Source organism: Penicillium crustosum, assembly GCF_028827405.1.
Source record: "Penicillium crustosum strain IBT 35664 chromosome Unknown utg000001l_segment0_segment0, whole genome shotgun sequence".
In the NCBI taxonomy this organism is placed as follows: Eukaryota; Fungi; Ascomycota; class Eurotiomycetes; order Eurotiales; family Aspergillaceae; genus Penicillium; species Penicillium crustosum.
Window position 1 is genome coordinate 375,525 of NW_026623122.1, and position 16,679 is coordinate 392,203.

Below are 16,679 nucleotides of genomic sequence, written 5' to 3' on the forward strand. Positions count from 1 at the left end.
GCGAACGTCCTAAGCACTTGTACCTGCAAGCTGAGCGAATCTGTGACCCACTCAAAAAGTTCGATCCCTAGGCTGAGAATGAGTCGCTCACTAGTCTGAGGAAATGGCCAACTGGCCCTAACAAATTCAGGCGGCGGATGATGAGACCCGTGAATGAAATAAGTAAATCAACATAATCCAAGTTGCTCGCGATATGATCGAAGCATATCAGCGCATTTTAGCGGTTGAATACTCTCTGTTCAATGCATCCCTATGATGCATCCGCGTAGTATTTCTTGGCCGGCTAGCCCCCCTTTTGTTCATTTCTGCAATAGGATTGTAACTCATAGTATGCGGGTACTCGGTACATAGCGGTGGGAATAAGGTCATGTACTAGTCCGTATATGGTCTAGCGTAGCCGGGTATGCCCCGCGGTCTACCCGACCCACCGCCCGTGCATCCTTCCACGCAGTAGGGAACCAGGTCCTTATTACGTAGTATCCTTGCCTTGCCTGTTTATTGTTTCTCTTACGGTTTATTATATAACGGTTAATAAGATAGAAGCCGTTGAAAATCAAAGTTAATTTGTCATAATTAATATGTCCTTGGAGTTGTTCAACTCTAAACCCTGATTGATTTCATGCACACGTTGCTTCTTTTGCAACATGTCAATTTCGCATGACAATTTTTGCCCCAGGTATTCAGGACTTCTGCGGAATTGAGACTAGTGGTATTGATGTAGTTTCACGCTTCTATCACTAACTTAAACCTACTTCTCCCCGCATATATTTCGGTTCATATTAATCTGACATCCCAGTTATAATCAAACAATACACCGTGTTATATTCGGCGCGTTACTATTTTCGAATCATCTTAGGCTACCGAAAGCCAACAAACCTATCGACCTAGGCCATTGTTAGCCTAGACTTGGTGGCTTGCCTGTCATCCCCTCCTCTTGACAGAGACTGAGAACAATCCAAACTTTCTGACGAGATTCAAAATCGTAGCGTAGGTGCCAACATTATTCGCTATTCATCCTGTCCGTGATGCTGTTCCCTAATTGCTTGTTTTGGGTTGCGACGTTTTGATAGACTGTGGCAGTTGAAGGGAACTTTCGCAGCTGCTTTGGTATGCTTCTCTAGATGGTCAGCTGATGAGGAGCGAATTCGTGGATTGTAGTGAGTGGTCTGTCATCCAAAGAAATGGTAGTGTCCGAGATAGCTCGGGGGACTGAGTTTGCAGGCTGCACAGAGATGGATGACGAGTGAGGCATTGTAGATAGCCTGAGATGTACCACATGACCGTGAGAACAAAGGAGGCAAGGCAGGTTCGAAATCTGCATGAACAAGAACAAGCTAGTTAAAGAAGTAGTTCAGTCCTACCACCAAAATATCCACTAGGTGATACGTCTTAACACAGGCCTTGAGGCTGGAATTAGCCTTGAAATTTGTTCTTACAAGTGTAATCATCAAGGGATATAGTAATCGGACTCGCACCCCTTATGAATCGATCTGTTGCACAACTGTACTCAACATGATGGTGGTGATGCACCCAGTGATCTGAATTCGGCTTGAATATCTGCAAGGTTCGTTTTACCTGGGCAGAGTAGGTGCTGAAAAGTCGGGAAATCTAGAAATGCTTGGTTTGAAAGGCGTCTTACCTTCAATAAATTATTTGGGTTTGTAAAGGATACTCCGTTGATTCGCTTGCGGTAGGCGCTGCTGGAATTTTCCATTTGACTAAAAAGCCTGCAATCGCAGTAGTTGATGACCTTTCTAGCACTTTCAACAGGCGCCATGTTCTATATCAATGGCCCGTGAGGCGAGTTAATGGACATGGACGAAGGGGAATCTGTAAAATAATCTTTTTCGTAGGTATTTGTGGCAAGTAGTATCCGACAGTGTGGGGATTCATCGCCTTTATGGCAAGGAAAAGGTGGAGAAAGAGAGGCTGGACCTAAGAGGATCGGACCAACCAGAATGGTGCATAAAAGGCTGAATGGTCACACGTCTGGAGATTAATAAAGAGGTGATGGCAGAATGAACTAAGGAGTGAGTAAAGTGAAATACAGGAGAAAAAAGGTGTATATCGGAATCTCCTTTAGGTATTGACACTCCTGGGGTCGAACCAGGTAGCTCGCAACCCAATTCGACCTCCCTATCACGACCTGGTCAACCACTACTGCAGGACTTATTCTACATAACGTAGACTTAAACCACTGAGCTGTAAGGGCGTATCCACGGTAACTATGACGTTTTCCTCAACCATAACTGACCTATTCCTTCCTTTTGGGAAAGTACCACCCATCTTTTGAGCCATATGAATTACCTCTACCTCCTAGCCCCTCTTTGTAGAAATTATTTTATTTTTCTTTGGTTGGACATTTCTTCCACTCCTGGTATATGATACCCGAACCCCCACAACCTTTTTGTTTTCTTTATTTTCATATTACGGTGCTGCCATCACGACCCCGTCAAGATCATCCCTTACCCAGATTGAAACAAGCTCTACCACAAGCCGTCGTTGAACCATACTCGTGATCCACCAATACCCACGTCGGATCCATGGAACCGAGTTCCCCGCCCCACATCAGCGTGGGCCTTAGCTCGACGACGATTGTTTGACTCTACCCTCTCTAACGAAGATCCCGCATGCAGTCTACAATAAACGACGCCCGTTCAAAGATCCGGCACATAAGAGACAACTCTTGAGATATTTATGGGCTTTATCTGAAGCGACTAGTGCAGGTGTCCTGAAACCTAAACATGCGAGCAAGATGGCTGATAGGGGGCATTGAGAGTCTTGCCGTCGCACAGAAAGATCTTGTGTATCGATCGAGTCACACATCGTATAACTCGCAAGGTCTATCTAGTCTTCATTTTCTTATATCAATTGACTACGTTGTCCTCTAGTTACCAGCGTGTCGTCCAGGTTTGCACACCATACATCATCCAAACCACAACCACTACTCCACCTAAAGGATGGCCCTGAAAATCAGACGGTCAACTATGAAAGGAATCTGTGTGTCGCTTTATAACCTCTCACTATTCTAATATTTTACAAACCCGTAGCGCACATTCATTCAGGTCATACAACAATAATTGGCCGCCCATCCGACCGATACCCTCGCGGATTGAAGATTTCGATAATCCGATCTATTCTGTCCGACATGATATTTGGGATGCTATGCAGAAGGCCATCCAAGTGCCTTTTGTCGATACGCAGGAATACACTAAGAGACCAATTCATTTACACAACTATATGATATGCGTTCTTTTCATCACTTACTAGATAAACAAATCCCTTTTGAATTAGTCAATCCTGATTGGCCACCTAGTCTAAGCTGCGTACTTTTTCATAATGCATTTGAAGGCCGAGAGCCCAACACGGTGGAGATCCCCTTGCAGGTCTTTCGACCTCTTCAATCCGTCTATTTCTGATCACACTTGCCTTGCCGTTTGCTGTCAGAATTTCGAACCTCCCGTATGCTCCGGAGCTTACCGACGAGAAGACCATAGAGACCCGCCATCTGAACATGTCAGGAGACTGAGAATCAAATGAGGGTTTCTACCCTTATTAGAGGTCAGAAAAGGTGCGGTTATCTGCCATAATTGTGAAGCATCTGGCGCCCCTAGCTCCTTTCCTTCCAGAGAAGAGGTTTCACCTTGACTCAATGGCTCGGCGAAACAATCTATCGGGGGATCTTGATTTGTGTCCGTGGCCTCCCTTACACCTAGAGGTTCATGCGCAATTGGGTGGAGACGATATTTCTCAGCCAAAAGGTTTTCAAGGGTGCGTGGAGTATTGAATATTCAGGTCATTTGACCCACCATAAAGCGATGCTTTTTAACACATCGCGGTTTACTTTTTATTGAGGACTAGATAAGCCTATACCTCATGCCCCTTAAAGCATTTATGCTATGCCTCGCGCTGCTGGGTTATGTGCTAGGAGTCGAAAATACAGTACTCAATTGATACCTGTTTTATTTTGTTCTATGTGGACAAATCAGTTAGGTTTGTGTCGCACCCATTACACTACAGTTATGAAATGCCTTGGAACATCATAATACTCTACCAGATCTACCTAGTATGGCCTACGCTCCAATTTCGGTTTCGGGAATATCCACTAGACCAAACATAACGTACAACCTATCGTCCCATTCCTGCGGATCTTTGATCTGTATGGTCTCTCAAAAGCCTGTAAGATACCCGACGATAATGAGCTTAATATTTGTCGGTAAGTATAAATCATATAGCCTAGATTATATGATGGGTAAAACATACTTGGTGCCGGTTTCAAACCCATAGATAATTTGAGCTGGTATTGGAGAGAGGACGTCTATGCCAATCGCTAGAATCTCACTTCCGCCACGGGTCAGCTGAATCTTTTACCAATGTGAACACATAGCTATTTCCCTGTAAATGGCCTTCAACTTCACATGAACATCAGTGTGAAGGTTCCGAGGATTCTGTGGGAATGCCCAAGACTTCTTAATATCCATGCCTTCCCCGGACACCCCTCTCTCACACTAGAAACAATTCTAATCGACTTGTTATTGAAGTTAGTTGACTTCTAGACGCATTTATAAGAAAGGGGACGATGCTAGCTTGAACTTTTGCTCCATTTCATACGTCAAGTGTAAATTAGTCGAACATCCTACTTATATATGGAGGAAAGAGCTCATGCCAAAAAGGGGGACTCAGGCGGTGCTAACTGTGCCTTTTGAATCCCCTTGGCTATCAGGATTGTTGGAATCGTTCACCAGTGGATGCCAGCCTTGCTGACCAAGGCCAAATGGGAGGGAGGACGTTGGCTTCGACGAGTGCAGCGTGGAGCTGTCTGAACTACGTGTTAAGTTGACAGGCATCAGAAACGACGAACTTCTCGTGGTGGCCTCACCCAGCCTTATGGGTAGGCGGAAAGCACTGCCTTTTAAGGAGCTACTTGAACACTAAGCGGAAGCGAGGAACACCATTCAACTAGGAACTTTAACGAGTCTTCTGCGGCTTGAACACGGGAATCAATGGACTCGCTAATCACGAGTTGTATTACCTCGGAAGTTAGCCCTGCTTCATCCCACTCCTCAAAGGTCAGGATTCGAGTGCCTTGGCCACCTAGTTCAAACTTTGTTTAACAGTTTTAGGTGGGTTGACAAGTTGACCGCTGTTGACTTGTGGAGCATCTTGCGACCAGAGATGAATTTGAACTTGACTCGTTGCCCGGGCTAGGTCAACTTCCGTGGGCCAGTCTCGTGGACGTAAGATCTGTACAATTCGTGTGATTCATAGTAATTCAGCCAGGATATTCCAATTTACTCATCTTACTTGGTTGATGAATAGGGTATAACTTCCGCTCCTTGAGGTTCCAAGGGGCTTCTTTAAGCATACCCTTGGGTGGAATGCCACGCGCGTTTGCTCGAGGGATCGTAGGTTGATGGGATCTCTGGGTCGCCAGTAGCTCATCGATGAGGCCAAAATCATTGGCTGAATCTTGTGACACTAGATTCCCTCAGGATCTGACAGTTTGGCTCGATGTAGTAGGATCTAACAACGTACTAGGATTCAACTCCCATGTCTCAAGGGAGGCAAAACATGTTAGCCAGCAAGGATGACAATAACAATTACAGCATCGCCGACAAAGCCAACGAGCCATTCCATGCCTTTTGGAGTAGTCGACCAAGGGATTCCAATTCGCCGCTCTGCACGGCAATGGTTTAGTTTAATCAAGCGTTGAGGTGAGGTTTGGTATAACTATTCAAAAGCTGCCTCTTTAGCCACCATGTCTTTTCGCTGCGTCTCGTTTTCTGTGGATTCCTTGCACATATCACAGAAGGAGGACTAAGACGTCAGAATATGGCTTGACAAGATGACTCGGAGAAGCCTACTTCTAAGGCGCTAGACACCTTATGATGCCAAAAGTCCCAACGGTCTGCCACCAGCTAATAAATATATAGTCCTCCTTGATGAGCCTGATATGATGTCTATGGGTAGTCTTTCAGTCAGTTAGCTTCATAATCTATCGCAAAAATGATGCTATATTGCGTACTTACCCATAGTTTGAGGTTTGTCACAAGCGGACCGGGTTCTGGTCCTGGCATTTGGCTTGAATGACACTAACGCTTGACAGGTCATCATCTGGACTCAGACGTCTCTCGGATATTCATTTCTTGCACTTCCAATTCACAAGGCCCTGCACTCATGTGTGCTCGCCTGGAGTGGTAGGACGGATTGAGGAGGGTGGGATAAGGTTGTGATGTCATGGGCAAGCCAGAGGTGGTTGTGGAGGGCCCACCGAGTATTTGGCCCACTCGACGGGCGATATCCGAGGCCGCAAGAAAGAGCGGTGAAAGGCCTGACCGTTGGCAGACGATGAAACTGGAAGAAAATGGGATCGAATGTCAGCAATATGTTGTTTAGAGGGCTTGGATTAGGACGTAGAGCGACCACAAAACAAAACACGAGTCAAGGGTCAACCAGGTGACGAACCTAGAGAACTGTGGATTTAGGCAGCCAAAGATGCGAGATCATTTTTTTGCTTCAAACTAAACGGGGGAAAAGAATGAGCGGGCAGTAGCAAACAATGAAGGAGGCTGGCTAGCAAGGAAGGAACGAGGGAATTTATTGGAGAAATGTTATTTGGAAGTACAGACATTGGAAGTTTGCAGGAATATGGAAAAACAAAAGACATATCAAACGACATTCGACAACACTTTGCAGTATGTCATTAACACAAATTAGAAGGATGAAGATCAAATATAATAATGGAATTGATACCACAGAAACCAAATAATCTATCATAAATCATCATCCAAGCAACAACAGTATAGACTCATTGGAGGTATGCCATGTGTGTGTAATTGTACCGGACAACAGCAACAATGGCAAGACTATTCCCCAGGGTTGAGAGTCATCTAAGCCTCCTAGTTGAAGACCAAGTGTCCATTATCATTCCCAATGCGCTCGGCCAGGTTGATATCCGCATCGTGTCCCTCGCCATCGACATCGCGCAAGGTAGCACGCAGAACAGGGACGCCATCGTCTCCTTCGCGATCAAATCGGACATCGTCCGCGGAGGAGTGGAAGTCACCGCCATCCCAGTGGAATTGACCTAAGAAAATGAGTTAGAATACCTGGTATCACGGCATTGATGCAGGGTGAACATCAAGGAAAGACTAAGAAACACACCATTGTCGTTCCCGATGTGATCATTGAGATCGATGGTGGACTCCTCCTCATCACCATCCTCGTTGCGAAGAACAGCCTTGAGGATGTGACCATCCTCAAGCTCGATGTGGGTAGCAGATTCGTGGAAGCTCATATTGTCGATTTGGGAGAGAAGAATGCAAAGTAGAGTGTAGAGGCTATGTATCATAAACTTCGTGGATGACGAAAGTCAACGGAGGGGGAGGGTAGTCTCTTTATATACCCCATCTGGCGAGACCAATACTCCCCGAGTCGCAATCTGGACTAACACAAGGAATCGTGCAGCAGCCCCCAGTTCTTGTCCGACAGATGTCCCCGACTAATTTGTCTCACTGCATCTCGATTGCGCCATGGCAACTGGCTAGGGTGGGGAATTCATTGGAAGGAGCGACATTGGCAAAGCGGGGATGCTGTACTCCATATAAACGGGGATGCCTTCAAAGACAAAGAAACCTAGCGAGTTAGTCTTTAGACAGCTGTGGAGAGGACGGAATGGCAGCATCCACAATGCCCGTACACGTCAGTAGGTGGATCAGACCGATCAGGCCCAAGTGAACATCCGAGGCTGTCATCTTGGCGGAATATCCGGCACGACGGACTTCAGAGCACATCGAGTTGATATCCAGTTATCGTGGCGCATGGCGACATCCCCCACTGTCCCCAGCCACAGGATTCGCAGGGACATATCCTGACGTTGCACTGTGCATGCGCACCAAGAATGCATGATTCCGTGACAGCCTTAGAGAACAGCCACAGGACGTGGGCCACACATGGCCAATGGGTATCGAACCGACCGAAGAGAAATGCTGGTGCCTAATGAGGACAATGCAGTTGACCGGGGCTGATACTGTGCCAAGCCAGTTTGGGGATGCAGCCTCATGTTGTCAGTCCTTGGCAGTCGAGATATTGGAGAGGGGTTATTCACAACCAGTGGCTTTGAGGGGACCTGTGGCTGAATAAGGCTAGCCCTGTGACTTGGAGGGGTTTTGGAGGGGCAGGGATTGAGGTGGAGCATCGTCCAAGGTGGACAACACATCGTCACAAATGTTTCTCTATGATTCCAGGAAAAACGAAATACGGTGAGATTTGAACTACGAAGGGTCATCATGACACATATTCTAAGTGTTTACGGTTGAATCATCAAGTCAAGAGGTTGTGTATTGTCGATTTATACATACAAGGTTGAAGCAACAAAGTGGAGACAAAGCAACCACAGGATCAAGCATAAAGCCCACAAGACTGGCATACACCAGGACCACGAAGAACAACAATCGTCAAATATACCTTCGGTAATATGAAACCCCCCCCTCCAAAAAAAAAACATCCTCAGAAAATTGTTCAGAGAGCTATCTCTGTGGGAAGTACAAAGAATTAGTTCAAATAGTACGTAGAGGAGATGAGAACAGAGCCCCTTGGTCCGGCTCCTGACGGACAACGGGAGCACTTGGACACGTACAGTCTGTATCCGCAGAGGTCATTGCTAGACACCTCAGGTATCCGAAGACCGCCAGTCGGTACCCGCGTGTACATGCTTCGTGCCATTCGCAGCCTAGCCCAGGCCGCCTACAGAGACCCGCCAGAGTTATTAAGATAAACCGATCACTTGACAACAGCATCTATGTGTTGAATGAGGACCTGAAGCTGAGAAAATTCAAAAAATTGTTGGGTGCCTAGGGAACCACAGAGTGTAATGTGGGCCTGGAGGGTCGAGGAACGAAGTAAGAAGAGAGAGAAGTCTGAGGGGGAGGGGGTATTCATACCTTCCCAGTGACTTAATGTGACGACTTAAAAGGGAAGCTGCGACGCGCGACAGGGAAGGTACTACGTCTTACATTGGGTTCATGGAACAGGAAGGAATATGCAATTCATCTTGAAAATACCCTCAAAACCTCAATATTAAACACGCCCAACACCGCTTGCAAACTCCCATGCCTTGCAAGATCGACAGATGCACAGAATCGATAACCCATCCCATAGCACACATACCAGGTGTATCAACAGAAACACATTAGAATCATAATAAGTCACAGATCAAACTCCATTGCGGTAGATTTGAGATCCACCAGAACGGATCTGGATGGTGTCACGTCGCTGCAAGACCACCAGGGCACGGTTAAGGGCTTGCTCGGTATAGTTCTTGCCATCAACAAAGTCGCGGCGCAGAGTGGCCAAGCTTGTGCTCCAGCCAATGGGGAGACGACGCTTCAACTCATCTTCAATCTTGCTGCTCTGCTCCATAAGCTCCTTGCTACCTTGGCCCTCACCCTGGGTAATAGCGTCCATAGTGGATGCCAGGAACAGGCGGATCGCCTCATCCACGTGGGCTTCCGTGGCGATAGGAGAGAGGGAAAGTTTGGCAAGGGACTCGGAGATACGGACAATAGCCTCGAGTTGACGGACGGTGATGGGGATTGATGATCGAGAGTTGGACTCCATCTCGGCACGGTGGACTTGCTTTCGGATGGAAACGAAGTGAGACGAGAGTTTTTCCGCCGCTTCGGGCGAGAGACGGGGCGCACAACGGCTAGACGGGATGTTAGTATAAATATAGCAGGGGAAATCAGTAAGGAGTCTCAACATACCTGCGGCAGTAGCTGATGTAGCGCTTCATCTGCTCAACGGGAATCTCAGCTTCCACCTGCTCTTCCACACCGCGACCACCCATGTGCACGCCCATGACGTGGCGAGCAATCTTCTCATCGCGGCCACGCTCATGTTCATCGCGGACGATGAAGATCATATCGAAACGGGACAGGATAGTGGTCTGGAAATCAATATTCTCGCCGGGGGTCTTGAGATCATCGTATCGACCGAAGATAGGGTTTGCTGCGGCCAATACGGACGTTCTTGAGTTGAGGATTGTGGTGATGCCGGCCTTGGCAATAGAAATGGTCTGCTGTTCCATGGCTTCGTGAATGGCCACTCGGTCCTCGTCGCGCATCTTATCGAACTCATCAATACACACAACACCGCCATCAGCAAGCACCATAGCACCACCTTCGAGATAGAACTCGCGCGTAGTGTGATCTCGCTGCACGGAGGCTGTCAAACCAGCGGCAGATGAACCCTTTCCAGAGGTGTAGATGGCGATGGGAGCAGCCTTTTCGACGAACTTCAAGAGCTGAGACTTGGCAGTACCGGGGTCACCGAGCATAAGCACGTTAATATCACCACGAAGCTTCATTCCATCGGGAAGAATCTTCTTTGAGCCACCCATGAGCAGACACACAATGGCTTTCTTCATATCCGCATTTCCATAGATAGATGGGGCAATGCTGCGAGCAAGGGCATCGTACAGGTCGGGCCTCCGGCTAAGCTCCAGGAATTCTTGTTCTTCCTCCTCGGAGAAGACTGAGGCGCCCTTCGCTGTCTGGTCGACGTCGGACGTAATTCCCACTGCACGGAGATAGGGGTTGCGGATAGCCACCGCAGCCTCTTTCTTGACACCCTTCGCTTGGTAGATAGAGAAAATTCCCATAACTGTGCAACGGGAGCCAGGAACAACTCGGTTGGCAAGGTAGCGATCGGCAGAAATAAGGACGTGTCGCGGCATCTCACCGACTGGCACCTGGTCAGGGGCTTCTTGAAGCTTGAGGACTTGCTGGTCCACGAATTGACATCTCTCGTGGTGAACGACGTAGGGATCCAAGGGACATTGCTCATTGGGCTGATCATTTTCGTTCCTGGGCCGACCGCAGCGGCGTGGCAGCGATAGGCCAGAGAAGCCACCATCGACCTGGATGTTTTCGCTGTGATCGCACCCCTTACAACGAACGTGAATAATTGTTGATTTGGAAGATATTGTTGAAGCTCCAATTACAATTCCAGGGATTCGAACGAGGTGGGAGATATTGGTGGCATTGAGATCACGGATTGAGATATGCGATGCCGAAGAGTGTAGGAGCAGTTGGTGGGAGGGTAGTGTGATATCGCGCTGCCCTGGGTAGACAATCCGCGCAGTACATTGTTTCAGGGCCAGCTCGAACTACTTCAAGTTAGCGACCGCCAATATCAGCGGGATAAGAAACTTACAAGAGGGATGATATCGCCGGGCTCGGTGGTGAGTTTGTGGGCCAATTCTTCGTTGTAAGAAATTAGATGGGCAATGTCAATATCACAGTAATATTGTTTCACAAGGGCATTTTGCCGTAGTTGATCGCTATGTAATCATAAATTAGTCTCCATTCGACCATCATGGCAGTGGGATGCGTACCGGTAGACGAATGCATTATCCAGCTGAAATTCTAGCACGAAATCCCGGAGACGATTTTGAATAGTCGTGCGATCTTCATCAGCGCCATTGGTGCTAGGCGCAAGTACGCTCAAAGTATAGGGGGTGCGTCTATCCATGGTGTAGAGGACCGCAAATATGGCAGGTTGGGGGGGTTGATGATTTGGCGGAAGGGAGGCTTCAAGAACTTTTGGTTAGTGTGGCACCAACGCGACGCGTCGAGGGTTCACGCGTTAAGTGGTTTCTGAGTCAGCTGTCGCCTGAGGCATTAAGTTTAAAGCCTAAGGCCGCAAATATCTGAGTCAGCACGGGGAAGCGCCCGGCGTTAGCGCATTGACCGATTGGGGAGCCATGACCAGCTTCATGGAAACAAAGCCACATCACAGGCATTCCGCAACCAATCTCGGACCAAAATCGCGAATCGCAGAATCTGACTTGACCCGCATTGGACCCCGTATCTGAGCCTGCCACAGCTCTACAGTCAGGAGTATATCCACTGTCATGATCAGATAACACGGAACATCACAACGATCGACCCTCCCCCGGTGGCTGTCCGATCCGGCTCGTGGCAGCCATGTCGTCAACCAGTCCACGAAAGTCAATTGATAGCTTGGCGTCTGGGGTCTCGTCGCCTTCGATCCCTTATTCAACAAGCCAGTTGGAATCTCCACGTGTGGCCCCTCAGCGGTTCCCCCTGAGGAGGGGATCAACCGCGAGCTCGATCATGAGCATCGGAGGTGTCCTGGAGTCTTCTCACTACCATGGCTCGATCTCAGAGTCTGTCGCAGAGTCTGGACAGAATGGTTTGTGACCTCGAAATCCTCAATTGCTCGATGATTGACCTATTAACGCCAATATAGCCATTTCCACCCTCCTCCAGCCCCCAATCATCCGCACCGGTATGACGACCGGTAGTGTCACATCATCCGCGGGATTCAAGCCCCCGTCCTCCCGCGATATCCCGCCAGTGACTCTGACAAACATCAAACACGTGGATGCAAAGGTCTTTCAGCCATATCTATCGCAAGTGGGCGGTTTATACGATGTGTTTCAGCAATCGAAAGAAGGCGCTGGGGAGGAAGCCTTACCGGCGCAGGCTTCCAAGTCCCCCAAGCCAGATTCCGATCGCGATTCGTTAATGCCATGGTCCCCTGAGCGAAGGTCTTCCGTCATGTCGACCGGTTCAAGATCATCTTCACCATATGATACTCGCGGTCGACGCCCCTCCAGTGCACGTGGTCGTGCCCCGGCTGTTACCCCTCTCTCCACCATCCCTCCGGTTTATTTCGAAGAGGGTTTCCATCTAGAGAATCCTCGAACGTTTGACGTGATATCGGAGAAATCAGAGGTGGTTCGGCCGCCTCGCCCGCCGTCCAAAGACGACAAACACGCCAATGGATTGGTTCCGGAGCCAGTACAAACTGGAAGAAAAGCACTAGCAACAAATGCAATTCTCCAAGAAAAGCTTTCATGGTACATGGATACTGTGGAGATCCACCTTATTTCCTCTATCTCAACGGCATCGAAATCATTCTTCACTGCTCTTGGATCCCTCCGAGAATTGCACGCAGAAGCCGCGGACTCAGTCAACCGGATACAAGTACTGAGAAAAGACCTGCAGAAAATCGACAAAGAAATGGCCCTAGGTGGTCTCAAAATTGTCAATTTGAGACGGCGAAGAGAAAATGTACGAATGTTGGGAGCTGCCGTGGCTCAGCTTCGCGATGTGGTCGAATCTGTGTCTCGGTGCGAAGAATTGGTAGAGCAGGGCGACATTGAGGAAGCTGCTGATGGCCTGGAGGAAGTCGAAAAGCTGATGGCCGGTGAAAAGCTCCCTGCCCGTGCCGCTTCGGAGGACGACGAGGGTGCCCCCAGACGCATTATCGACCTGCGAGGCATCAAGGCCCTTGAGGGATCATCTGACGACCTGGCACAGCTCCGCCAACGCATCGGTATGGGCTATGAGACCCGGTTCTTGAATGACCTTTTGGGAGATTTACGAGAGCATGTTCAAACTGTGCCATCGAATGTGACCCTGCAGCGCTGGGGAAACTCATTCCAACGGCAGCGAGGTGGTCAACGGTCTGGAGTATCGGTATCACCTGCCTACATGAATTTCAATAACGATTTGCGATCCAAATTGAATACCCAGCTCAACGGACTTGCGCGTGCACACTATACGATGTCAGCTGCAACTTCTTTCAAAACCGCTGTTTTACGAGAAATGAAGGGCCTTATTCGCAAACACCTGCCCAGTTCTAGTGATGATGATAATGAATCTATGGTATCGCTATCAACACATGGCGGTCATCAGCTGAGCCAACAAGAGAAGTCATCAATCCTTGCTCGTAATCTTCGCGCTCTCGACTCAGATGATGCTTATACGATGTTGATGAATGTCTACACTGGGATCAGTGAATCGCTCAGGCGACTCAGCGTCCAAGTCAAAGTTCTTCTGGATATTGCTAGCGGCTTGGGGAATTCGCCCACTTCCGGCGTCAAGTCACCACCACGAAGCCCCAACCCGCAGAGCATGGATCAAGCTATAAACTCTTCACAGATCGGGCCCACGGCCTCTGACCTGGCCCAGGATGAGATTCTTCAGGTTTTGGATATGTCGAGTCTGCTTGGTCAGGCAGTTGACATCGCCCAATCCCAGATAACAAAGGTGTTGAAAGTGCGATCCGAACAAACCGCCCAGCTTTCCAAGGAGGAATTCCTTAGGTACTTCACCCTCAATCGCCTGTTTGCCGATGAATGCGAGGCTATTTCAGGACGCAGTGGCACTGCCCTGAAAACAATAGTTGGAAATCAAATCCGCGATTTCATTACCCGTTTCGGTGATGGCCAACGGCATCAAATTGTCAATGTCATGGATGCCGATCGATGGGATGCACGCGATTTCGGAGATGCCGAGAACACCATTCTTACTAGAATTCTCGATGCAAGCACCAAGGACATTGACGCCTGGGTCGAAGTTTCCAAGATCTGGATTGAACGTCCTGGAAACGAGCTAGCCAAACCTGCTGATATTGCTGCTGAGAATGGGACAGACAAGTCCAAGGTTCGCAGTGCCGTCATCGACGAGCAGAAATACATTCTGCCTGACTCGGCTGTTGCCATGATGCGCAGTATTGAGGAGTTCGATTTCCTCATGTCGAATATCCCCACCATGATCCAGGACATTGCTCCGCACCTACTAGATATCCTAAAACTGTTCAACTCGCGGTCATCGCAATTGATTCTTGGAGCCGGTGCCACACGTAGTGCGGGCCTGAAGAATATCACAACTAAGCATCTCGCGCTGTCATCACAGGCATTGAGCTTTGTTATTGCTCTGGTCCCGTACGTACGAGAATTTGTCCGTCGCCATGGACAGGCAAACCCCTTGATGGCCGAGTTTGACAAAGTGAAGCGACTCTGCCAGGAGCATCAGAGCGGTATCCACGAGAAACTGGTTGATATCATGAGCTCGCGCTCTTCGGTCCACGTGAACTCGATGAAGAAGATCGACTGGAATTCCAAGGGAGCGACTCCTGCCGTCAATCCCTACATGGAAACCCTGGCCAAGGAGACGGGTACTCTCCACCGCGTCCTGAGCAAGCATCTTCCCGACATGACAGTTAGCATGATCATGGTACCTGTATTCAACAGCTATCGTGATCAATGGACGAAGGCCTTCCAGGAGGCTGACGTGCAGACGGAGGATGGAAAGAAGAGGTTAGTTTGAACCACTCAACCCCACCGATATTTAATACTAACCATACACAGAATGCAAGCCGATGTCGAGTATTTCCGAACCAAACTCAGCAAGATTGAAGGCGCCAGCGAGGTTGGTGACAAGCTCCTCGAAGTTGTGCAAGCGAAGCCCATTACCATCACCAACGAACCTGCCAAGTCCGAAACAAGTGAAAAGCAACCGGAGCAGGACGATGGCTCTGATTCCACCAAATCCTGATCTGCATTGCCATGGGCGGTTTACCCTTATACATATAATTTTGTTTCTCCATGTTCCTTTCTTACCTGCGCGCTCATTCCCGAGCTGTACACTTCCTGTTATTTGCCGCTACCACATATCTGTCTACCAGTTGCATTTAGAGCTAGCCCGGCGTTTGTGGATATGAATAAGAGCAGATGTGATTTTCCTTCTAATATATCTCTAGCATTACACGTTAGACCGTCACTGAACCTGGGATTGGCCCTCATTTACTCTTCCTACTAACCCAAGAATATTAACTAAACCAAATTTAGAGTTCATGACTTGAGAATATCGTGTATCATTCATAATATATGCAAATCATCAACACCAAAGACCATATCATACAGGATCATCACCATCCAAACATATCATATCACATAACAGCACTTATTTCCCAGCAGTGTTCTTCTCATCAAGAGAAACAGGCTTCGCAGCACCACCGTTGGGATGATCCGATCCAGCAGTAGGCAAACCAGGGTGAACGTCACGGCCAGAGCCAGTCTGCTCTGGTAGGGGTGCAGCCTTGTGTGATCGGCTCAGGTCTGCGGGCTATGGAATGCATTAGCAACTACCCAAATAAAAAGTGCTCCCTTGAATAGAATTTAGTGGAACATACCTCATTGCCGACGCCGTGTGCCTTGTTAGGACCGTTCTCAATAGGGTTGTCGCTCTGGGGGACACCGTTGTCGTATTCTGCGCCGCGGACCATTTTGGTTGGTTTTTGTAGGAGGGGGAGGAGAAAGGTAGAATGTAGATTTGAGGTAGAATTGGTTTTCTTTCTTGTTGGATGTAGCAATGGGAAAAAGGAGTATTTGATACTTCTATTTATATTTGGTTTTCGTTGATTCATGTTGTTAGTTCTGTGACAACATCCTGAAATCATAGTGGGGAGTATGACTTCATGCGCGTTGGAGGATCAAGATCTTTGCTCGATTGCCTTGGAAATGGGTCTAGAAATTTCATGGAATGGCAGATATCGTGATATCAATTAATAAATGGTTTTATTGGACCATTCCAAGGTTTTAGTCGGGAAAATATTTGAATATTTTAGGTTGCATGTTAATGACTGAAATATATAACTCAAAACGGGCCCGATTTTGGCCAACTTTGGTTCTACACATCCCCATTTTCTACTGTCTATAATGTATGCACTTTTTACATGGTGAAATCCATCAATTTCCAAGATTTTATTTCTCATGTATCAATAAATTAAATTAACATGGTATTAAACAACCCCGCCGGGTGGGGATTCAGCATATTGTGGTAGTGTCGCCATGCTAAGGTCAT

The 16,679-nt window shown here is 48.1% G+C and overlaps 4 protein-coding genes across 4 annotated transcripts; 1 reads left to right on the forward strand and 3 right to left on the reverse strand.

The window, feature by feature from the left end:
* Positions 1-6,899: 6,899 nt before the first annotated feature.
* On the reverse strand, positions 6,900-7,351 carry N7487_000149 (CVNH domain-containing protein; the record flags this gene model as incomplete). The annotated part of the gene is made up of 2 exons (XM_056867898.1): positions 6,900-7,087; positions 7,165-7,351. 2 exons carry the CDS (start codon positions 7,349-7,351, stop codon positions 6,900-6,902), a joined length of 375 nt encoding a protein of 124 aa, XP_056732682.1.
* A 1,862-nt stretch (positions 7,352-9,213) lies between these two features.
* N7487_000150 (MCM DNA helicase complex subunit MCM5) lies at positions 9,214-11,532 on the reverse strand (the record flags this gene model as incomplete). Its single annotated transcript, XM_056867899.1, has 4 exons — positions 9,214-9,706; positions 9,765-11,167; positions 11,215-11,341; positions 11,396-11,532. 4 exons carry the CDS (start codon positions 11,530-11,532, stop codon positions 9,214-9,216), a joined length of 2,160 nt encoding a protein of 719 aa, XP_056732683.1.
* Positions 11,533-11,987: 455 nt separating this feature from the next.
* N7487_000151 (vacuolar protein sorting-associated protein 54) lies at positions 11,988-15,371 on the forward strand (the record flags this gene model as incomplete). Its single annotated transcript, XM_056867900.1, has 3 exons — positions 11,988-12,216; positions 12,274-15,133; positions 15,185-15,371. The coding sequence occupies 3 exons, from the start codon at positions 11,988-11,990 to the stop codon at positions 15,369-15,371; spliced, it is 3,276 nt and encodes a 1,091-aa protein (XP_056732684.1).
* Positions 15,372-15,779: 408 nt separating this feature from the next.
* On the reverse strand, positions 15,780-16,167 carry N7487_000152 (uncharacterized protein; the record flags this gene model as incomplete). Its single annotated transcript, XM_056867901.1, has 2 exons — positions 16,009-16,167; positions 15,780-15,941 (listed from the first exon to the last, which is right to left on the reverse strand). The coding sequence occupies exons 1-2, from the start codon at positions 16,099-16,101 to the stop codon at positions 15,780-15,782; spliced, it is 255 nt and encodes an 84-aa protein (XP_056732685.1). The 5' UTR covers positions 16,102-16,167.
* Positions 16,168-16,679: the final 512 nt, after the last annotated feature.